Source organism: Tachypleus tridentatus, chromosome 3 (genome assembly GCF_004210375.1).
Source record: "Tachypleus tridentatus isolate NWPU-2018 chromosome 3, ASM421037v1, whole genome shotgun sequence".
Lineage (NCBI taxonomy): Eukaryota > Metazoa > Arthropoda > Merostomata > Xiphosura > Limulidae > Tachypleus > Tachypleus tridentatus.
The window spans coordinates 27,140,130-27,164,890 of NC_134827.1; the positions used below are offsets into that span (position 1 = coordinate 27,140,130).

Genomic DNA, 24,761 nt, shown 5'->3' on the forward strand with positions numbered 1-24,761 from the left:
GAAAAAAACAACACTCAGAGCCATTTTATCGACTGTTATGCCGCAGCTAATACGTAAGGTCGCTAATTCTTTAAGTCGCAGAATCAGAAATATACTTCATCACAGCAAGGAGAAGACTTTTTTGTTTGTTTGTTTTTATTTCGCGCAAAGCTACACAAGGGCTATCTGTGTTAGCCGTCCATAATTTAGTAGTGTAAGACTAGAGGGAAAGCAGCTAGTCATTACCACCAATTAACTCTTGGGCTACTCTTTTATCAGCGAATAGTGGGATTGACCGTCACGTTATAACGCCCCCATGGCTGAAAGGGCGAACATGTTTGGTGCGACGGAAATTCGAATCTGCGACCCTTAGATTGCGAGTCGAATGCCTTGACCCACCCGGCCATGCCGGGCTTCAGCAGACGTAAAAACGACATATTGTCTACAACCCGTTGCTGTTTAATAAAAGGTTCGGTTACAGCCTTATATTATCCATTTCGGATACACCTGAAGAGGGTTGCTGAAACTGCAACCGAAAGTTTATGAATTAAATACTCCTTTAAATCTTGAAAAATGTTTTTATTTCCAAATTTATTTCTTCTTTATGAGAATTAAGTGTGGGTGTTTATCGTGGGTGTTTATCGTTTTTTCACAAAAATTTCAAATTTAATTACTGTTGAAGCTTCACTCGTAGTTTGGCCCGACATAGCCAGATGGTTAAGGCACTCGACTCGTAATCCGAGGGTTGCTGGTTCGAATCCCCGTCACACGAAACATGCTAGCCCTTTCAGCCGTGTGGGCGTCATAATGTGACGGTCAATCCCACTATTCGTTGGTAAAAAAGTAGCCCAAGAGTTGGCGGTAGGTGGTGATGACTAGCTGCCTTCCCTCTCATCTTACACTGCTAAATTAGGGACGGCTAACAAACAAACACGTAGTTTATCTTGGTTGTAAAACATTTCAAAATGTTATTTCAAGTATTTTTTTCTTTCTTTTTACAGGAATTCAATCAAAACTAAAAATAACTGACATCGAACTGAGTTTTATAATAGTGTACTTCTTGAAAATCTAACCACAGTTAAATATTAAATAAAACTCTATAACCCGAGCGCTTTCGAAAGCGCTCGGGTTACAGGGTTTCTCTTTCATTTTTATCAAGACTTTCTGGACCTACGTATTTTTAGAACACCACGAACATACTTAAACATATATCAAATCAAATTAAATTGTAAGAAATTCACACTTGTTTTATCAAAATACTGCCACGTTTCTTAAGTTTAAAATAATAAACCAATTGGTTGGTTTGTTAAGGGCAAAGCTACACAACGAGCTATCAATACTGTACCCGTCACACGTATCGATATCCGTTTGTTGTTGTTATACGCTCTCTGTCGTACCGTTGAGTAACTGGGAAGCAGTAAACACATTTAAGTCATCATTAATACTGGGTACATCTAATTACAAAATGTCCCGTACAAAAACTCTGAAGCACTTTCTTTACAACCAAACACTGTCCATTTTCCGACAATGAACTTCATAAGTCCAGTATCATCTATTGCGGTATTAATTAAATTCTGCGGTATTAATTAATTTCTGTAAACTAACATTGATGTTATTCTTTGAGTAACTTGATTACCAACACGAAATAACTAACACATTGTTGGATATGTATATATATATCGACATCTTAAAAATAATATCTTACATGTGGTTACCTAAGTTAATGTTTTTTGGATCTGCTTCTAAACCTACCTTGCACTCAAGAGATTAAAAGAGCCGTTACGCCGAACTACACTCTTCTAAGCTGCTGGGCTACGGGGCTAAAAGCCCGTTCAGTACAACAAGTTTGTATATCCAAAGCCACATTATAGTGTAGCACCAGCACATGCGCAGTAGCGCTTGCGTAATGTCACTCAGTCCACCTCGTAATATGCTTACGTCACAACAGACGTTACTAAAACTAGGTTACAGGCTCGGCCTATTAAAGACTAGGCACGCGACACGTTAACTCCATGAGCACTCATCTAGTTCCCGTTGCACCAGTTGCCAACACTTTCGCACATGCGTTGTAAACTTCTGCTGTGGTCTTTAACCTGACTTAGAGAACTAACTTGCTATACTTCCATCTGTAGCAGTTTCTGTTTAACATTAGTTAACCAGCGTCGTGCTGACATGTTATATATAATCTCTAAATATTTTATCAAGTCATCTGTTATTCTCTTCAATACAACGTTTAATCAGAAAAAAACAATACCAAGAGTTCATTAGGAGTAATGCGAAATGTACTAAACCGAACACAATATGTTAGTAACACCAACTCATACGAAATATCCAAATAAAAAGTGAGCAGAAATACCCATATTGATGTGGATAAACGTTTGTTTGCTTGGTTTGAATTTAGTCTTTCGCTGCTAGAAGGAAGCCAACTAGTCATCATCACCTACCGCCAATTCTTGGGCTACTACTATTTTACCAAGGAATAGGGGTATTGACCGTAGCATTATAACGTCCCCACAGCTGAAAGGAAGACCATGTTTGGCGGAACGGGGATTCGAACCCGCAACCCTCAGATTGCGAATCGAGCGCCCTAACCACCTGGTCATATGTGGATAAATAACCATGTTCTTCATACACAAAGTGTGAATAAATAACCATGTTTTATAAGTGTTCAGTACAGTTCCACACTAATCAGTACTATATCTACAAACCAAGAGTTTGTCTTATAACAGTGTTCAGTACAGTTCCCCACTAATCAGTACTATATCTACAAATCAAGAGTTTGTCTTATAACAGTGTTCAGTGTGGAAAAAAAACAAAACATTCGTTGTAAAAAAAACTCAGTCTAATAGCTTTTTGTTTACTATAAAGAAGAGAACATTTGTGCTATAAATAATTTATTTGACTGTAAATTTACTACCTACTAAATCAGATAACGTTTGTTGTATAAGCAGCATTGACACTAACTGACTTTTAATTTACTGTCTACTAAATCATATAACATTTCTTGTATAAGCAGCATTGAAATTAACTCACTGTTAATTTACCGTCTAAAAGATATCTTCCAGTTTCTAATAATTCACTGAATATTCTTTGGTGTTTTTCATTTTGTATTTCTGAAACAAAGGGTACATTCACGAAAGTTTAATTTCAACTCGTCACATATTCCATTTATGTTGCTTTGAATCATTTAACCTGCAAGTTTTTGCGGGGGTGGATCCATTTTATAAGTGTTATTCGTGTCCACATTCCTGTCATAGTTTTTACTCCAATGTCCTAGCTCACGATTGTAAACCTAAAGCAAATTTTGTGTGTTTATTCCCAAACATTTTCGTTCAAGTAAATTGTTTTACTAATCGTAAAAATCAATCACATCGCTTGTTTGGGCGTTAAACGCACGACTTTCGACTATTTTAAAGAAAACCAGAATCTAATTAGATTTTCGTTATGACATGCGTGTCTCTCTTTTATTTTTATTTTTGAATCCTCCTAACACCATATCATTATTTTTACACAACGTTAATTTATAAGCAAATTTCGTTTCAGTTTTAGGCTTAGTATCAAACATTATACAGACACCTGTCATAATTTAGAAAATACTGACGTTTACATTGGGCTAGCAAAAATCGATAACATAATGGCATAATAATTTTATGTTCATTTTATAGCATACTAAACGATTTTTTAAGGTGTAAATTCACCACCAACTTTTTGTAATAGCTGTTTGATTTGCCCTTGTCTTATATTACGTGTACGAATAAAGGTATTGTGTGTATTGCCATGGTTACACGGGGATGGCGGGACTGTGTGCGTGTGAGTCATTCACCGGCACTATGTAATATGAGTAGAAATTAAAATAACTGTAAATAAATATACAATAATATATAAAGTGATAGATTTGAGAATCCCTCTGGACACACCCAAGAACCTATGAATTTGAGAATCCCTCTGGACTACACCCAAGAACCTATGAATTTGAGAATCCCTCTGGACCACACCCAAGAACCTATGAAATGTTTATAGTGGTCAGTCGTGGAGATATGTGAATATATCGTTTACCAGCAACGTGTTGGTAGATGTTATATTTTTTTTATTTTTAAATCTTAATAACGTTATTGTAGTGATTGTTCTACATATTACTAATTTCAATTTTGTTATCTCTTATCAACAATATTATTTCACATTGTAAACTTGGTGTATGGATGCGTGACTAACATATATCATTTAAATTGGCCGAGCCAAGTACAACTTTTACCACAGTGTGATAGTTCATACTTTGACATCGGTCTAAACAAGTTACAATTTAATCACAGTGTGGACATGGATTTATAATGATAAAAAAGGGATTTCGAACCTGTGGTGGGCACAGCCCACAGCGTAACTTACTATAATTTGAACACTGTATACAATTAGCTTTGCTCATTACCAGATGAATATATTTTTAATTAGGATATACTTGGAGAGCTTGCTTTAATCAGAAGTAAATGTTAAACCAGAAATACAGACATAAGCCACTCTGTAGTATACAATTAACGAATTATGTGGGGTTGAAGCCTAGAGAACCTGCCTTCGTAGTAAGTTAAAGTCATTTAAAACAGTAAAATTCAAAGAACTAACATCACCTAGAAATATCGAGAAAAGACAAGGCTAATGTTGTTACAATGGTACGTTTGACTGTCTTAAATTCACAGAACTAAAACAATCTTTTTTTTACATATATATTAAGAACCACATACAGGTTCCTTATCTTTACACTTTCAGTCCTAACCGGAAACAAATAATGAGCATGCGCAAAACCCCAAAAAATTTTAATTATCAGCTTCGCTGCCGTAGGTACTGTTATACAGTTAAATATTACATCATAAACTAACTACCTATTTGAAGGATGAGATATAACTGTTGATACCACGTACGTGAAGAGTGATGGAAGGTAAATCCTAGGGTGATATGCAATACCTTTTAATTTCTGTTTTCGTTAACAAAGTCTAAAAACCTCACTATTACTTATCAAATAAGAGTCAGCGTTGACTTTAAAAAACACGATCCAACAAGCAGCAAAAATTAAGGGGAATCGTTCCCCCAATTTAATTAATGTTTAAATTAGGTACTCAGCCGCTGTTCTAAGGGATTGATGCCGCACATTATGTTATGATAGTAATAATGAACATTTTTATTTTAAATATTATTTTTCATCTCACATATTTGAGAGATTTAGCGGCGCGAGAACCGAACCAGTCGTTTGTCTTTGTTGCTTTTTTTAAAGGATTGTTGTTGTTTTGAATTAAGCACAAAGCTGCACAATGGGCTATCTGTGCTCTGCCCATCACGGGTATCGAAACCTGGTTTTTAGCGTTGTAAGTCCACAGACATACCGCTGAGCCACTAGGGGGCTGTTTTAAAGAAAGTATTGATAAAGAACTTACTCTGTATCTGAAGTAACGAGTCAGTCACATTTCTACAATCTGAGACATTTGAAATAATTTTTCATGTACTACAGATCTAACCTTTGTTTTCTTAAGAATAAAGTTCAAATTATAAACTCATATAAAACAAAGACAGTTCATAGAAACGCTTTCTTAAAAATACTCTAAAGTAACAGTGTAACTACTTTGTTCTATATAAGTCACTGTATTGGTTAAAATCACCCTGAACAGAAGCAAGTACAAGAAAGGTAAAGAGATCGAGTCTCCCCAAGACCTTTATGCGTACACACTGGGTTATTTTGGTAAGAACCACGGTTTTCCCATAAATATGTTTTCAGACTAGGTTACATTAGCAAGTATAATTTTGTATATTTCGATACAAATGATATATATGCATGTTTTGATATGTTACACATGTATAACACGAGTGTGAGTTTAACGTAACCCCTTTCTCCGTAAATATCAACTAAATTTAAATTCCTGTTTATTGAATAACTATACACTTATTTTTGAAGTTCTTTGAAATTTTACTAGTTTGTATTTTTACCTCCAGGTGGTACTCCCACTTCTGAAATAGCATTTCCTTCAACTTTTAACAAAATGGCAGTTATTTAAAACAAATAAACAGAGCTATGAAAGTCTTCCTGCTTCAAAGACAAATGCACAAGCGCCACCTGTCGACAATTTCGTATACCAAACAACAACTTAAAATGTTGACTTTGTTAATTTTATTTTAGTGCAAAGCTACACAACGGGTTCTCTGCGCTCTGTCCACTGCTGGAAATCGAACCCTGAACTTTAGCGTTTAAGTCCCTGGAATTACTGCTTGCCCCTGGGAGAGACGAATTTGTTTAGTGTCAGTGAAATGTTTGTTTTCCGTTAAAATAAACAGGTTTCATTTGAGAATGTATGCGATAACGTTGTCTTAATCTTCGTTTATACATCTATTAATATTTAAGAAATTGTAAAAATTCAAACTTTAAAAAAAAAGGAAGAACTCTTTGTTATTGCGGAGGAAATACTACTTGATTTTGGGTCATTTTATTTAAAATATTCGTTTTGATTCTCCAAATAAACAGTTATAAAAGACATGGGAAACGTATTTCATGTTATTGGTATTCCTATTTATACAGGAGCTAAACAATCACTAGCATCACGACCAGTCAAAGTGACGAATTCGTGATACTAAAGCGGAACATGAACAAATAATTTGTAAAGGTATCTCGAGCCTAGACTTCATCCAGAACTTCTATTTAAAAAAAGGGGGTATTCTGTCTTCAATATGGCTCTCTTTAAACAACCAATTCAGCACAGAGATAAACCTAAATAGTCTAAAATCTCTTCGACAGAAAGAACTAGAAGAAAATGATTTTACCTTAATTTTGTCTTAACAACAGTAAAATAAATAAAATTCTATGAAGCGACGGATAACGAGACAAATTACGATGTAAATTATCTCATGTTAAGCACAAAACCACACAGAGGGCTGTGTGTACCGTGCCCATTATGGGCTTCGATACGCGGTTTATAGTATTAAGAGTCCGCAGACTGTGCCGCTGTGACACTGGGAAACAAAAATAAAATTTAAAGAAGTTAAAAGAAAGTTAAGGAATTAGGCCTAACTTCTAGTAACCATCAACTGCACAAGAACGATAACAAGAAGCGCGAAATTCGCGTTCTTCAGTTCATGTTTGTTTTGAATTTCGCGCAAAAGTTTGTTTGTTTGTTTTGGAATTTCGCACAAAGCTACTCGAGGGCTATCTGCGCTAGCCGTCCCTAATTTAGCAGTGTAAGACTAGAGGGAAGGCAGCTAGTCATCACCACCCACCGCTAACTCTTGGGCTACTCTTTTACCAACGAATAGTGGGATTGACCGTCACATTATACACCCCCACGGCTGAGAGGGCGAGCATATTTAGCGCGACGCGGGCGCGAACCCGCGACCCTCGGATTACGAGTCGCACGCCTTACGCGCTTGGCCATGCCAGGCCGAATTTCGCGCAAACCTACACGAGGACTATCTGCGCCAGTCGTCCCTAATTTAGCAGTGAAAGAATAGAGAAAAGGCAGCTAATCATCACCACCCACTGCCACCTCTTGGGATACTCTTTTACAAACGAATAGTGGGTTTGACCGTACCATTATAACGCCCCCCTCCCGGTTGAAAAGGCTAGCATGTTTGGTGTGACGGGGATTCGAACCCGCGATCATCAGATTACGAGTCGAGCTCCATAACTACCTGAGCATGCCAAGTCTACAATTTTTTTTATTTCTTGTTTTTTTTATAAGTCATTATTATTTTGCATAAGTGAAACGTAAGCTATGGGCACTTAAATACACAGTCAGGCAAGCTAATTACATCCAGTCCTACATTTCATATAGAATAAAGCATGAAATAACAAATAAACTTAATCACATATTTTTTAAATCTTTTGCGAGGCTTATTGAATTTTAACACCTACAGAAATATCAGGCATGTTTAGAAACTTGGTGAACGATTTTTCACGAAACTTCTGAGTTCTTATCAAGTATGAATAAATATAACAAGTCTAAACAAGGACTTACAACGAAAACAAACTTAGAAATATGATACAAACGTCTTCCGCTGGAACAGCGGTAAGTCTTCTGATTTACAACGCTAAAATTAGGGATTTGATTCTCCTTGGTGGACACAGCAGATAACTCGATATGACTTCGCTGTAAGAAAAACACACACACGCACATGATACAAACATATGATCTGAATCGTTGCGTCTAAACCGATATTAAAAAGTTAAATTTTTCACGCACGAAAAACAACACAAAGCACAAATATGGACGTACTTCACAAACTAGGCCCTGGCATGGCCAGGTGGTTGAGGCACTCGACTCATAATTTGAGGGTCGTGGGTTCGAATCCCCGTCACACCAAGCATGCTCGCCCTTTCAGCCGTGGGGGCGTTATATTGGACGGTCAATCCCCGTATTCGTTGGTAAAAGAGTTGTCGGTGGGTGGTGAGGATTAGCTGTTTCCCTCTCGTCTTACACTGCTAAGTTAGGGATGACTAGCGCAGATAGCCCTAGAGTAGCTTTACACGAAATTCAGAACAAACCAAACCTTACAAACTCGTAACACTGTCCAGGACGGGAGAGTTATAGAAAAAGAAAATAAATCCGTTTTCGAAATATGCCTACTTTGTATACTTCTAGTTCGAAGCTGAACCTTCGTTGTTCGGTCTAAATGTTACACACAACAGTCAATCTTCACAGGGTAGCAGGTTTAGTGTGTTATTAATCCCATAACATAGAACATTATATATAGTTGTAGCAGTTGTATGCTACTTTAATTTTTTTTTTTTTTACAAAAACCGGTGGGAAAAAAAACAACAAAATTATTTCATCACTTGGGGCATTTCCATGTGTAATAAATAGCGGGTGGGACAGCGGGAAGTTTAAGGGCTTGCAGCACTAAAATCCACGGTTCGATTCCACACTGTACACATCGCAGATAGTGCAGCAATTCTTAAAAAAAAATACCAGTTCAATATTCTAACTGGTTCGGGCGTGAACTAGCGGAGGGTGTGCCGAACTGTTGGTCCATGGTTGCATCCTGTAGCTGCAAGTCGTGGCTTAAACTTTGGAGCCATCAGTGTGACGCTCAAACCCCACCACTATTGGGATTTTCAAACTGTGGTAGGCGTACCACTGGTGGCAGGTGGAGCTAATGTCGGTGATATACGATATAATTAACACACAAAATTATAATAAGCCGTAGCTGAGCGTTCCTTGTATATATACCTCACTGCTTCTCTCACATGTAGACTCGCCCTTTACCTACACAGACCCACTATTCTCTTAAGTTGAATCGACAAAACTGGTGTCACATATTCTTCAGTCGTACCAGAAACAACAAACAAACAACAGAATCCTTCGCATTAATGAGCAAGTGTTAAAAATAATTTTTGTTACTAAGTTTTTATTTTTTTAATTAGGTCTGGGCTTTTAATTACAAAAAAAAATAAACAAATAGTGATGTGCGAACCTTAAACGTTTGAGAACCACTTTAGACTATTCAATTAGAGTAACTCCTAGAGCCTTCGGTGGGCGAGTTACTCAGGTGTCTCGTTTATAATCCATCAGTTTAAAATAAGAGATAGCTTGCACAGGGAACACACTCGAGTGGTTTGCGAGAATATTCAAAACGTATCGAAACTCAGATTTTAAACAATCGGGGATCCAACTGTGGAGAGTAGAAGAAGTGTTATCGCATCTAATAAAATAAGATAAAGTGGATTTTTTTAAAGACAGAGAAAAAGGGAGAAACCAACCTGTTTATATCCTCACTGACGCCCACAATGAAGCGAGAAGCGGACGAAGTAGCCATACTGAACGACCTGTTATGACGAGAGAATCGCGAATACTAACTAACCTAACCCGCTCCTCGTGCTGTTTCGTTTATTTCTTTCGTTTTTGTTCTTTCCGTTGGGATTTCAGAGCCTGCTAAACCTGACCCAGATTTCGTGTGAAGAGCTTCCATCGAGTCGACCTTGACTGAATTCCTTGCTAGCTACCGTGCACGTGCGAGGTATCATTCGGGCGAAGGAAAGATCACACAGAGAATGCTAGTTACTACACTAGAGAAAACACTCGCTAAACATTAAAAAGTATCTGATTGCAGCGCTCTGATAGTGACGTAACGTAGTATTTTGTCAGCCTTTCCTGGAATCTCAGACACTCTTCCTTGTTTGTTTGCTTGTTCGCTTTTTTTAACTGGCGCAAAGCTACAAGAGGACTATCTGCACTAGCCGTCCCTAATTTAGCAGTGTAAAACTAGAGAGAAGGCAGCTAGTCATCATCACCCACCGCCAACTGTTGGGCTACTCTTTACCAACGAATAGTGGGATTGACCATCGCATTATAACGACCCCACGACTGAAAGGGCGAGCATTCTTTGTGTGACGAGGATTCGTATCCACGACCCTCAGGTTACGAGTTGAGCGCCACCTGGCTATGCCGGGCATAACACCCTTCCCAACCATTTTTTTGGATATAATGTCCTATAATGATAAATGGTTTCCTAAACAAACACGGGTATTTCTAAACTGGTGCTTATCTGGCACTAGTGGATAGGTTAGAGAATACAGATACTCTACTTAATGTTCCTTTGGATGATTCTTTACAAAAAAAGTCAACACTGATCATTCTGAGCAAGTGATATCAGTACTAATACTGGACTGATTTGTTGGAGCATCTCTGTGGAAAGCAAGAAACAAAAACAAAACTGTGATCGTGTGCAATTTATCTGGGTTGAATGCGACAGTCTGGAAAGTTTTTCCCTGATTTTTAATTCAGGAAGGTCCCACGTCAGGAGGACTTAAAGACTTAATAAAAACAAACTATCCTTCTTATCTAGAATCGATACAAATGTCAGACTACAACAGCGCAATAAATCAATTTCCAAGTCTGTCAGAACATACGTAAAAAAACTGTGCTGTTTCTTATGAATTTGCCATTAAATTAATTCGACAACCATAGTTCCTAAATGGTTATAAAAATATGCTTATATATTATATGAGCCACAAAAAATATAATGACCTCTATAAAACTGGACAATAGAGGTAATGACACTAGCATATAGCCTTACTGGCGTAATCTTTGATAAAACATAGGTACAACAAATATCCTACCACTAGTAGCAATGGGTTCTTAATCAGTCACTGTTCCAACAAGATCATTAGGTGTACCCAAGTACAAGACAATGTCTTTCAAAGACTAGAACACAGCCTTAGTAGCGTAGTCTCTGATAAAACATTGGTGCAACAAATATCCTACCACTAGTCACCGTTCCAACAATACAAGATGTACTTTGGAAACAATGTTCTTCAGACATTAAAACGCAACCTCAGTAGCATACCCTCTCCCATAAAATTGTGGACACTAGGCGATGTGATATTAAGAACACTAGATAAGCGTTGTACAAAAATTACAAATTGACTTTATATACAAAACCACGCCTCTTCCATTTCGTGTATTTGTTCTGTTAGTTTAACGGTTCTTTAATGAACTACAACATGAGGTGATCAGTGGCTATCTGTTTATAATTTCATTCCTCATTCAGCTGAATATTTTTTGTTGCTAATTACTGACAAATCAAAATATCAAAACAGAAACGTAAAGTCCAATCAAAACGCTGGATTTTTGCATAATTAGATTCAAATTCAAGGACAAGCCTTAAACACACACACACACACACACACACAAGCAGAATACAAATAGTCTGTTGTTACCTGGAAAGAATGCGCTGAAAACTGGATTGGTAACGTAACTGGACGTTAAAGAACCTGAGATTTTTAATAGTGTTCTATCTAGCATGACCTTGTGAAGGTTCCACATGTATTCGTGAAAGGCTGTTTGAGCCAACAGGCATGACGTGCATATAAAAGGGATTCCACAGACCCACCTCGAGTCTTGCGATATGATCCGAATCTGCATGGTGGTTAAGAATCATTTTTATCTTGACTGCGTCCTATAACTACGAGTCATTTATAAATAGAAATAGGGTGTTATACTCGTAATTGATGTCTATTGTAGGGTTAATGTCATCGTTTAATCTCAATAGAGTTGTTAGTTACTTATCCTTAAGTGTTCTCTCAAAATTGGTCGAACCCATTCAGTTATCCTAACAAAGTGTTCAAGTTGAAATCACGAGGACATTTCGTGGAAGTATTTCCACTTACTCGAAAGACGTACTGCGTGAGATACGAAACGAAGTGGAAAAGGTTGATACACACCTTCCACATTAGAAGATTGTTTTTGTTTTGTTTGTTCTTGAATTTTGCGCAAAGCTAAGCTACACGAGGGCTATCTGCGCTAGCCGTCCCTAATTTAGCAGTGTAAGACTAGAGGGAAGGCGGAAAGTCGTCACTACCCATCGCCAACTCTTGGGTTACTCTTTTACCAACGAATAGTTGGATTGACTGTCACATTATAACGCTCCCAAGGCTGAGAAGGCGAGCATGTTTGGCGCGACCGGGATTCGAACCCGCGACCCTCAGATTACGAGTTGAACGCCTTAAGCCACCTGGCCACGCATTAAAAGAACGACAAAGGTTTTAATCATTAAAATATAATGTGTAGTTTCATGTGAATTGTGTACGTTTAAATAAATATTTCTAAAACAATAACAGATGGTGTTTAAACTCGTTTAATATCTGTCGATTTAGACGCTTAGTCAACACACAGTGTTTATCGATGTGCTATTATATGAATGTAAAAAAAAAAAAAACACGTACCAATGGGTAACATATAAACAACAATTAGTAGAAATATTCCATACTCACTGACTTACGTATTCTAAATAAATAAAATCACAATATAATGAACAATTATCATTGAGATTGTTCATATTTAATAACAGCTTGTTTCTCGGTTTTGTTGTTGAATCACTAATACGAAGCTTTGTTAGGAGCTAGGCTGAGCATCGGTATTGCCAAAACAAATTGGACAACAAAAATAGTTTGTGTATTAATATATCGTAGGTAAACGAATTGAAATACATATATATATAAACTCGTGCATAGGTAGAAAAATAATCTCATAACGAAGGACAAGAAAATGAAACTTTTCCATGAATGACAAATTAAAAAAAAAAAATCCATATATGCACGAATTCTAGAATGAAGACGTTAAATATCACAAACCGTTTATTTGTATTACTCATTTGTTTAATAATCTATATTCATTTGTTACCCTTGAACGTACACGTCTCTTTTTTAAGATATTGTATTAACGAACGTAATAAACAGCTCACCGATTCTGGTCCCTCTTCTGACGGAAAAGTCTCATGTTTCACGTCTGGCTTTCAGTGGAATGACTGTTGGAAAATCTTCACCATCACTGATTTTGTTGCGTTACCTATGTTCGACGTAAGTGTCTCAAATTCCGCTAGGGGTCCAGTGTCCTATAGTGAAAGTGCGTAACAGGAAAGCCGGAGTAGCACGTTGACCCATGGGGGAGAACGTACAAGCGAGAAAGAAAGTGGCTTTTTTTATATATATACCAGTTCGACTCAGTTTCTACGAAAACCTGAGCCATTCTATCTTCAATATTTATAAGCCACTAAAACAAAATGACAACAACTCAGTTGGATTTTTGTTCTATAATTTTAAGCAGTTTGGTTGCAAGTTCCTTTATGTGGCACTTAAATTTTGATAAAACAGTAATTGGCGGTTGGTAAAGCATAACGAATACGGGCATGAAAAAAAAAATCCACTATATCATTATTTCATGAATAATATTAGTAACACTGGTTTTACTGTTTTAACCTGTTTTTCGTGTGTGTAACACTAGGTTTCTTACAGCTTACACAATACCATTTCAAGTGGACTTTAAGACTTCTATCACGTTCCAGTCCTGTTGACAAATACTCTGTACAAGTCTTCCTGAGTAGCCATTTGAGGTAGACGAAACGCAGGTATCCGAAATGGATTAGTAAAGAGAAATATTGGGGGAAAAAATAACATGCTGTCTGGAGTGATTTTTAACATTAAGTGTTAACAGTCTCTCACCGATCTTTTTGAAATAACAAATACTAGCAACATTTTAACGGTTACTGTCATAATAAATATGTTGCATAGATGTTGTTTAAAATGGCTTGCCAGAAACAGTAGAAATATAACTGTAATATAACAATTAAAGGGATCATCTAGAATTCTAGGTTCAATTCCCTTTGGTTTATAAAGCGAAAATAGCTTTTTACGTATCGTTTCCCTAAAACATATAAATAAATAAACTTAAGTATTTTAATGCCTTTTGTTTCTCTATAACATTTGTTTCAAGTTTATCAGATTGAATTTATTGTTTATATTCTTCATAATTTACTGTTCAGTCCCCTGTTTCTTTGTTTTAATTTCGTGCAGAGCTACTAGAGGGCTATCTGTGCTAGCTGTCCCTAATTTAGTAGTGTAAGCCTAGAGGGAAGGCAGCTAGTCATCACCACCCACCGCCAACTCTTGGGCTACTCTTTTATCAACGAATAGTGGGATTGACAGTGATCACCATCACTGATTTTGTTGCGTTACCTATGTTCGACGTAAGTGTCTCAAATTCCGCTAGGGGTCCAGTGTCCTATAGTGAAAGTGCGTAACAGGAAAGCCGGAGTAGCACGTTGACCCATGGGGGAGAACGTACAAGCGAGAAAGAAAGTGGCTTTTTTTATATATATACCAGTTCGACTCAGTTTCTACGAAAACCTGAGCCATTCTATCTTCAATATTTATAAGCCACTAAAACAAAATGACAACAACTCAGTTGGATTTTTGTTCTATAATTTTAAGCAGTTTGGTTGCAAGTTCCTTTATGTGGCACTTAAATTTTGATAAAACAGTAATTGGCGGTTGGTAAAGCATAACGAATACGGGCATGAAAAAAAAAATCCACTATATCATTATTTCATGAATAATATTAGTAACACTGGTTTTACTGTTTTAACCTGTTTTTCGTGTGTGTAACACTAGGTTTCTTACAGCTTACACAATACCATTTCAAGTGGACTTTAAGACTTCTATCACGTTCCAGTCCTGTTGACAAATACTCTGTACAAGTCTTCCTGAGTAGCCATTTGAGGTAGACGAAACGCAGGTATCCGAAATGGATTAGTAAAGAGAAATATTGGGGGAAAAAATAACATGCTGTCTGGAGTGATTTTTAACATTAAGTGTTAACAGTCTCTCACCGATCTTTTTGAAATAACAAATACTAGCAACATTTTAACGGTTACTGTCATAATAAATATGTTGCATAGATGTTGTTTAAAATGGCTTGCCAGAAACAGTAGAAATATAACTGTAATATAACAATTAAAGGGATCATCTAGAATTCTAGGTTCAATTCCCTTTGGTTTATAAAGCGAAAATAGCTTTTTACGTATCGTTTCCCTAAAACATATAAATAAATAAACTTAAGTATTTTAATGCCTTTTGTTTCTCTATAACATTTGTTTCAAGTTTATCAGATTGAATTTATTGTTTATATTCTTCATAATTTACTGTTCAGTCCCCTGTTTCTTTGTTTTAATTTCGTGCAGAGCTACTAGAGGGCTATCTGTGCTAGCTGTCCCTAATTTAGTAGTGTAAGCCTAGAGGGAAGGCAGCTAGTCATCACCACCCACCGCCAACTCTTGGGCTACTCTTTTATCAACGAATAGTGGGATTGACAGTCACATTATGATGCCCCACAGCTGAAAGGGCGAGCGTGTTTGGTGCGACGGGGATTCGAACTCGCGACCCTCAGATTACGCGTCTTTTTTACTCCTGCTATTTTTCTTTCACACGAAAACATTTATCTGACTTCTTGTCATATTTAAATCATTCACAAATATTTTTCACTGGAAGAAAGTGAAACAAACAATAAGTTAAAATTAACTAGGTTTTTGCTACGCTAGTCATTAAGAAACCCCATATTTTTTTTAAAGATATTAAAGGCCTATTCAAAGGTCAATATCGTGTTCAAAGTTAAACAACGGTTAAAGATGAACAAGAAAAGTCTTTGTTTGTTCTTTACGAACTGTCGGTTGTTCTGTCCTTAGACCAAAGATGGTCAGTAGGCTAAAATGTAGCTTTTGAATCTCTAGGCAAAGACAATAAAATTCGTGCGCATTACAAGTGAACGAACTTAGCTTGACTAGTAAGACCTGTTCTATTATGTTTAAAACAGCTGGCGACGTCTTGCCTATTGCCAAATGTAGGCTTATGGGTTATTACTGTCTATAGATATGTAACGTACAAATCTTTGTAACCTTAATGGGTGGGGTCTTCGCATTGCCAATGGTAGTAACGAAATAAACAAATATAGTGTGTTGTAAGCAAAAAATAATAATAATAATAAAAAAATCCACGAATCTCTCACTTTGTAAAACAGTTTCAAAACTTCACATAACATTCTTTACTGTCGTGTGTTCTTATAACACAGCCACATGGAGCTCTATCTACCGAGTCCACCGAGGGGAGCTTTATTGTACGAAAAACAACAACAAAACGACGATACAATGAATACTAGTGAATAAAAATAAACTTATTATTCTAATCTTCAAGCTATTTACGTTTATCGCGTTGGGAAGAATAGCTGAGGTTTACATGAAAAGCGAGTACCAGACGGTGAGCTTCAGGGCTAACAACGTCAACATTCAAGGTTTAGGTTCTTGTAAGGAGCGCGACACAGACAGCCAGCGGTGCAAGTTTGTTCTTAGAAATTCTAACACTCAGTACTAGGCAAGAGGGTATTTGCATTATACTAACAGAAATAAGCATCTCTCTTAAAACGCTTTGGTTGTTTTAAGTTAGTAATTTCTCCGTGGTCACTGAACTGGCAAAACTTACTTGTTTAGTGAATAATTCATAGAGTCGTTAACACTTGTCCGCCTGTGGAACTGTGGTAAGTATACGCCCTTATAACGCTAAATCCGAAATTCGATGGCTTTTGGAGGTTGCAGCATGTAACTCAATGTGGCTATACTTTATAAACACAAACAAACTTTCGTATAGTATAGCTGTATTTTATATAGTTGTTTAAATCAAGACACAAGGTAGTGTATAGTACGGCCACTAGAGGACCCTCCATCATATTCCAAGTTGAACAAAAAACTCATTAGGGTTAACTAGTGAATGAATGTTTGCTGTAACATTTTTTATCAGTGTTATAAGTGTAACTATCAGTTTTGCCACCAGCTTTGATTTCATTCCTTTAACTCGCACGTTTAATTTTTTTTGGTCGCATCTTTTTCTATACCTAAGGTATTTTTCATTATACATACATACATATCGGTAAAATTCGTTATGAATTACACTTTTTTCTCAGAATATATTTTGCCAAAAACTTTATGCTTGACAGTTAATTTAATATAGAAATAAATAAATAAAATGAGAATTTAAAAACCTGTAAATAGGAATCGCAAAAAGAATATAATAAAACAAGGCTGAAAAAAAACCGTATACATCATTTATTCAAACTACAAACTATTCTGACTCTATGCTGGTACCTAGAATTATACTTTTTATGCTCAACTACTGGCAAAAAAAATTACTTGATATGATAGCTAACCTTATACATTGTAATAATAATAAACATAGCTAGTAGCTTATACGGTTCATGATGATTTACTGTATCTATTGGCTATTTGATCACATTATTTCGAGATGTAAAGTGTTAAGTTGCATTTAAAGATTTGTTTGAGAACAGCGAGTATTTATAGTTTCTGTGTAATTAAATTATCTCTATATAATGCATAGCAATGGGTAAATGTATGCCTAAACTAGCATACAGCCTCCACTAAGTGAGTAAAATTTTACCGGTAGAAAAGCAGTCTTTTCAAATAAGATATACAAGTCTGAAACATCAGTTTGAATAAACCTTTGTCTTCCAAAGTACTTATCCTTTGAATGTGCGTACAAGAATTTAACATTATGTGTATTAGTTTTTTTTCCACTCCTTCACTTCGTACATAATATAGGGGTCGGCTCCTTAAAGACACTGATTGTATAGTGTACAAAGCATTAAATGTTTGTTTGTTATTCATCTCACGCACATCTATTGTCGGTTGGTAATTCTCGTTTCACCCTGCACGGAAACCTTTTACAACAACACCAAATATTTGTCAGAAAGCTGACTTCAAGGGGCAGTGATAACACTGTTTTACATTACAATTGTGATTTGTTTTAGCTTATCTGAAATACAGAAGAACAAATCGACTTTTCAATACCTTTACGACCTTCACAGTGTGTTGTTTAGTATTTTACAAAATGTTTAAGTGCAATGCAACAAGTTGTTTTTGTTGTAGGCTGGCAAGTGTTTGTTTGTTTTTCTTATAGCAAAGCCACATCGGCTATCTGCTCAGCCCACCGAGGGGAATCGAACCCCTGATTTTAGCGTTATAAATTCGTAGACATACCGCTGTACTAGCGGGGGTCACTGGCAAGTGAATTATAATAATTACAAACTGGTCATTTTCAGCGGATTTTCTTTTCCTTGTATATTTAGCCCATATGCTTTTTTGTGCATTTTTTATATACAGCTTTATTAGTCAATAGTAAAGGTTTTAAAATGTTGTTTGAACTAAATCTTTACCGTTTAATGTGCTTTTTTGTCCGAACGTTCTATTACAGTGTTATACAATTCCTTCCAATCCTTATTATGAACCACTATATATAAATATTATTTATATACACCCTTATAACCTCTTGTGGACCAGCAGTAAGTTGAAGGTCTTAAAATATTAAAATCTAGAGTTCGATTCTCCAATGTGGCTTTGCTCTATAACAAATACACACTTACAATATATATCATATATTACATTTTAAATGCTCAAAATAGTTCCGTTTCAAATAATCTTTATTTAAAACCAGCATTTTTAATCCATATATAATGGTTTCATTTAATAATAATAAAATATTAATGACAGTTTTTGTTTTTGTTTGTTGCTTACGAGAAATTGATTAGCTCGTGTTCGAAGACATGAAAACCCTCTTTTCGTGATATGCTGCAAAAAAAGAAATTAGAAGTGTTACGTTCTTTAGAAACTTTATTATTTTCGACAATAAAGTTTGAAGGAAACGATTTTGCTCACTAGATAATAATAACAAAACTTCTTATTTCAGCCACCAGGGCGGGGTCATAAAATCTAGTAGTGTTCTCCCCTCTTTTTTTCTTTTTTTTTGCAGGACCTGGATGTTCAAATTATCTTTAAAAAAAAAACTCACATTTCTTTCCACACCCCTCAACAGGAATCCAGAACTTTCTTTTTCGACACTTTCTTAGAGTTTCACTAAGAGCTTCTATTTGTTGTTCCTCTTAAAGATAAAATTAGAAACAAAAACGTTCTAGTACTGTTTAATCTTAAAGCTCTCAGTAATAAATCTTCCACTAAACCCTCACAAAGGTGCTGTTCATAACCAAATCTGGTGAAATATTTTACCATTTAGAATAATTAAGATATCTCAACACGAGAGGAGCTTTGTACAGAAGTGCACGATTTATTGTAATACCCGACAATGTTGTTTACGTTCCATCTAAACGCTTGGTCCTTGGTGGTCACTCTCCGACTTTCACCTGTTCGACCAACAGAGCATTAGTTTCTAACCAGTGGACCTCAGGGTGAAACTGAACAGTTCAAGTCGCCGCTAGGTGTCTCCCGGAGCGTATAACAAAAACGGTCATTGAACTCGGCTGATGAATCTGAGCACCGAGGCCGGTAACAAATGTTTTAATTAACTAAATAACAGTTTTCAAAGAAGCACTTCAGTAGTTAGGTGTAAATTACATAGACGCTTCTTCGCCTACAAGTAAAAGTAGTCATCTTAATTAAACGTTTCGTGAAGTAAGCTCAACCTCTCTCAGTATCATTACAAAAAGAAACGGTACTGTGTTTACAGCTAAAAATACCAAGTGTAACGAATGTGGTAATTTTATTCTTGTTGTTGCAAGCACACATGTGTAAACTGTATCTGTGAATATCTACATAGTGTGTGTATACATATTTCGATCCCTAGTTTAGCAGTTTCTTAAGTATGTGTATGTATGTACAAATCTGATCAGCATAACTGTGTAAATTTACGTTCCTAGTACAGAATCTCTTATGTGTGTGTATTTAAGTATATTAATAGTTAAGAATATTTCTGAAAATAAGTTCCTTCACTGATTTAAATGTTGTTTGTTTTAGTCTACACAAAAATGTTGTTTGTTTCTTTTCGAATTTTGCACAAAGCTACTCGAGAGCTATCTGTGCTAGCCGTCCCTAATTTAGTAGTGTAAGACTAGAGGGAAGGCAGCTACTCATCACCACCCACCGCCAACTCTTGGGCTACTATTTTACCAATGAATACGGAGATTGACCATCACAATATAGCGCCCTCACAACTGAAAGGGTGAGCATGTTTGATGTGATGGAGATTCGAACCCACGACCTGCAGATTACAAGTCGAGTGCCTTAGCCACCTGGTCATGCCTGGCCTGGTTTCAGAAACTATCAGTTCAATAATTGTTGAATTTCCCGTAAAACTAGACGAGGGCTATCTATGCTAGCCATCCCTAATTTAGCAGTGTAAAACTAGAGGGAAGGCATCTAGTCATCACCACCCACCGCCAGCTCTTGGGCTACTCTGTTACTAACGAATAGTTGAATTGACCGTTAGGTCATAACGCCCGCATCGCTGAAAAAGCGAGCATGTTTGGTGTGATAGGGATTCTAACCCGCGACCCTCAGATTACGATTTGAGTGCCTTAACTACCTGGCCATGCCGCGCTACACAGAAATAACGTGAACATTTTCACACAAAAGAAGTTATATTATTATTTTAAGATTTCTGCACAGCAACAGCAGAAAGGTCGTTACTGGGAGAAAATTACATAATTTCCCTGTGGTTTTCAGAACAGCAATAACGAGATGAATATAATAAAGAAATAATTATTTTCGTACATTTCTAGTTTTCGCTTTGTCCACCATTCAACTGAAGTATTCTTTAGTTTAGAATAATGTTTGTAGGGGCGTAATTTTTTTTGTCAACTATAAAGAATTAATAATTTTTCGTCGTCTGTTTGTTTATAAATAAGCACAAAACTGCATTATGAGATATCTGTGCTCTGCCCACCTCAGATGTCGAAACTCGGTTTTTACTGTTTTAAGTCCGCAGACATTCCGCTGAGCCACGGGGGTATTAATAACAAAGAAATTAACATTATTTTTTATATATATACAACACTAAGAAGTTAATTACCGGCGAGATTAACTGATGAGTTTGAATTGTTGCTTGTGTAACTTGTTTATTTGTTTGAAGCTAAGAACAAAAGCAAAACAACGTGCGATCTGTGTTCTGCCAACCACATTTACGACCGCAGACATCCCGTTGTGCCGCTAGGGGCGCTTTTCCTCTATCAAAAAAAAAATTGTTTGTTTAAAATTAAGCACAAAGCTACACAATGGACTATCTGTGCTCTACCTCCCACGGGTATCGAAACCCGGTTTCTAGAGGTGTTAATCCGTAGACATACTGCTGTGCTACTGGGGAGGGGAGAGGCTATGATTATACAAGATGCATACAATTTCTTTTTAACAATTCACAGTTATGCAACATTCAAGAAGTTTCCATTTTTCCTAGTTTCAGAACTTTCTAGACACTTTTGTTGCATGAGACGCCGATAGCTTTTGAAAATGATTTTGGATTACTTTCCTGAAGGAGCAGAATTTGAGCTAGAAAATATAGTCCCAACTTATTGATTGTTTCGTATATTTCTATAATCTCTCGGGGGGTCAACAGTATATTTCCGTATTTAAAACGCCAAATCCGGAGTTCGATTCCCAATGATAGAAAAAGTGCAAAAAAAGGTTTGTAAAATAAAACAAAAAAGAACAAATCATATTTTATGTAAGGGTGTAACCTACAACGCATGAGCAGTAATTTTATGTAAGAGTGTAACCTACAACGCATGAGCAGTAATTTTATGTTATCTTTATGCGAAGTGTTTCTTACCAGTTCTTTGACTTAAAAAATGTTTCAATGATTGAGTATAATTATAAAATACGAATTTGAAGTTCTTTTGAGTTGTATTGCTAATGACAGAGTTACCTAAGCTCCCTCATGCAGTGCTAGTTTTATTTAAGCCTAAATTGTTATAATTTTATCTGCTTTTTAAAATGATATGCTGAGTTCACATATTCATAAATATGTTTGTCAAATTTTGTATATTTTTTCCCATTTGTAAAAACGATACATATTGATATATCGGGAAAACAAAACTTCCAAAAAAAAACTACTTTTAAAATTACGAAACCACCAGCACCTGATATCGTGCTTCTTATTATGATGACGTTACTGTTCATGTGATAAGATTCAACCTTGTATATTTTTAAACAGCGCCACACCTAGGCTAATAACATCAGAATTTACTTGAATTTTACACAAATTTAGCTGGAAGCGTTTCGTTTAAGTTCCACCCATTTAATATTCTGTAACCTTCGTTTCGTGATCTGGAGGAGTCATTTAACCGCTTAATGCTCTATAACCTACGTTTCGTGGTCTGGAGTAGTCATGTAACCACTTAATGCTCTATAACCTTCGTTTCGTGGTCTGGAGGAGTCATTTAACCGCTTAATACTCCATAACCTTCGTTTCGTGATCTGGAGGAGTCATGTAACCCCTTAATGCTCTATAGCCTTCGTTTCGTGGTCTGGTGGAGTCATTTAACCACTTCATGCTCTATAACCTTCGTTTCGTGGACTGGAGAGTCATTTAACCACTTCATGCTCTGTAACCTTCGTTTCGTGGTCTGGAGGAGTCATGTAACCACTTAATTTACTCATCTCATTGCTTTGTTTATCCTCTCCAATTCTGCTGGTTAGATAGTACTATAACGTGATACCTGGTATTTAAGATAACTCTTTTTCAATCACATTACTTCGGTCAGTAATAACAGAACAAACAGAGACTAACTTTGTATTGTCACGTTAAGTATGGAATAATTCTACTACAAAAAAATAGTTTGTTTCCCAGGGTAATAGCAGCTGGATCAGTTTAGTTACAACTGGAATTAAAAGCTTAAGTTGTTGTATAAATAAACAGAACGTTACAATAGAAAACACCCAAATACCAAATAAAGAAACAAACATAAACAAACGCAAAATTAAAGAAGCCTTACTTATACAACTCAAGCCCAAAATAAACCAATACAAAGGAACACCTTTATACCTATATTAATAAATATAATCAAACATCTAAGCACTCCCTCTACATTCTTGCACTCAAGTACACAACCGCCTTCAAACATGTGGTCAGCTACCGGTCAGTAACCCTTTCTTTCTTTTTAACCTGACGATAGCCGAAGAAGGTCGAAACGTTGTTCGCTCCTCCACATACATATTTCGCTATCCATACCAGTTGTTTTTACACATATAATGCCTGTATCACTTTCACCACTAAACGAATTATAAACGAATCAGATTACAAGTTCTTTGAGATTTTGAAAATTTTTCTTCTAGTTATAAAAGTTCTTCATATTAACTGCGAAATTTTGGGAGCATCTTCACGCAAGCATTCGTAATATATCTACACTCGTCTTCATAAACCGCGTTTAATAAACTTATGAAAGCACGTTACCCTAATGTAGACTGATGCAATAACTGAACATCTGATTATTTAATAATAATTGAACTTTTAACACCGTGAAGTCTTTTCAATGTGCATATTAATGTTTTTTTTTTTGTTTTGTTTGTTTGTTTTGAATTTTGCACAAAGCTACTCGAGGGCTATCTGCGCTAGCCGTCCCTAATTTAGCAGTGTAAGACTAGAGGAAAGGCAGCTAGTCATCACCACCCACCGCTAACTATTGGGCTACTCTTTTATCAACGAATAGTGGGATTGACCGTCACATTATAACGCCCCCACGGCTGAAAGGGTGAGCATGTTTGGTGTGACGGGAATTCGATCCCACGATCCTCAGATTACGAGTCCTTAACCCACCTGGCTATGCGGGGCCTGTGTATATTAATAAATGTACGCTGTGACTATACATGGTCCAAAACGTCCGTCACTTCTCTCTGATTCTAATGAAACATCAAATATCGTTTTACCAATAGGTAACGTATTTCTTATTGTCCTATGGACTGACTTCAGTAGAAACTTTAAAAATAAAACATTAAGATCACCGATACATGTGGTGTAGGAATATTGGTATAATAAAATATTTTCCATTCTGAGAAGCGTCTAATGAACAAGTCTATACCATCTGGGTTCTTTTTAGTGTGAAAAAATAATATGTTTATTAGAAGGCAATAAAACCCATGACCTCGTTTCACCTTTACGAAAATAACCAACCACGAAGTAGCTTTTTAATTTTTTTTCTAAATGTAATAAAGTTCCAAATTATTAGGTAAGATAAAAATGTTTAATTATTAGTTCATAATGTTTTTTTATGGGATATAATCCTACAACTGTTGCTCTCTATGTTTTATTCTTTCTTTCGTGTGTGTTTACAGTAATCGATCAGATATCGACAACACTTATTATTGTTGTTGTTGTCTTCATTGTGGAAATCTGTATAATGGGCTACATCTCCACCGTGTTTACCACGGAGAATCGAGTCCTGAGTTTTATCGTTGTAAGTCTGTAAACTTACCGGTCAACCACCAGGTGACAGCAAAATATTCTTTGAAAAGCGCGAGCACAAACTTGGGTATCGAGTTCTTCTTACAAAGAACGTTTTGCAAGCCAAATTTCGAACGCCTTTGGCTGCTTCAGTTTACTATTATTCTGGGACTCTTTCAAATGGATTGAATGAAAAATATCCCAGTCCAATGAGCTGTAAAAAACACTAATCTACCTTTTGTACCCCTAGCACAAA

The 24,761-nt window shown here is 36.3% G+C and overlaps 1 protein-coding gene across 6 annotated transcripts in view; it reads right to left on the reverse strand.

Moving 5' to 3' along the window:
- Positions 1-13,322, reverse strand: part of LOC143246588 (uncharacterized) — a 65,063-nt gene extending 51,741 nt beyond the window's left edge. For 2 of the 6 annotated variants that reach the window (XM_076493549.1, XM_076493546.1), the window contains exon 1: positions 9,707-10,009. In XM_076493549.1, the coding sequence (XP_076349664.1) occupies positions 9,707-9,762 (56 nt within the window). In that variant the 5' untranslated portion in view covers positions 9,763-10,009. Of the gene's footprint in view, positions 1-1,731; positions 1,889-8,222; positions 8,245-9,706; positions 10,010-13,188 lie in introns of those variants that run through there. The other 4 variants (XM_076493553.1, XM_076493551.1, XM_076493547.1 and 1 more) reach the window with 3 other exon arrangements.
- Positions 13,323-24,761: the final 11,439 nt, after the last annotated feature.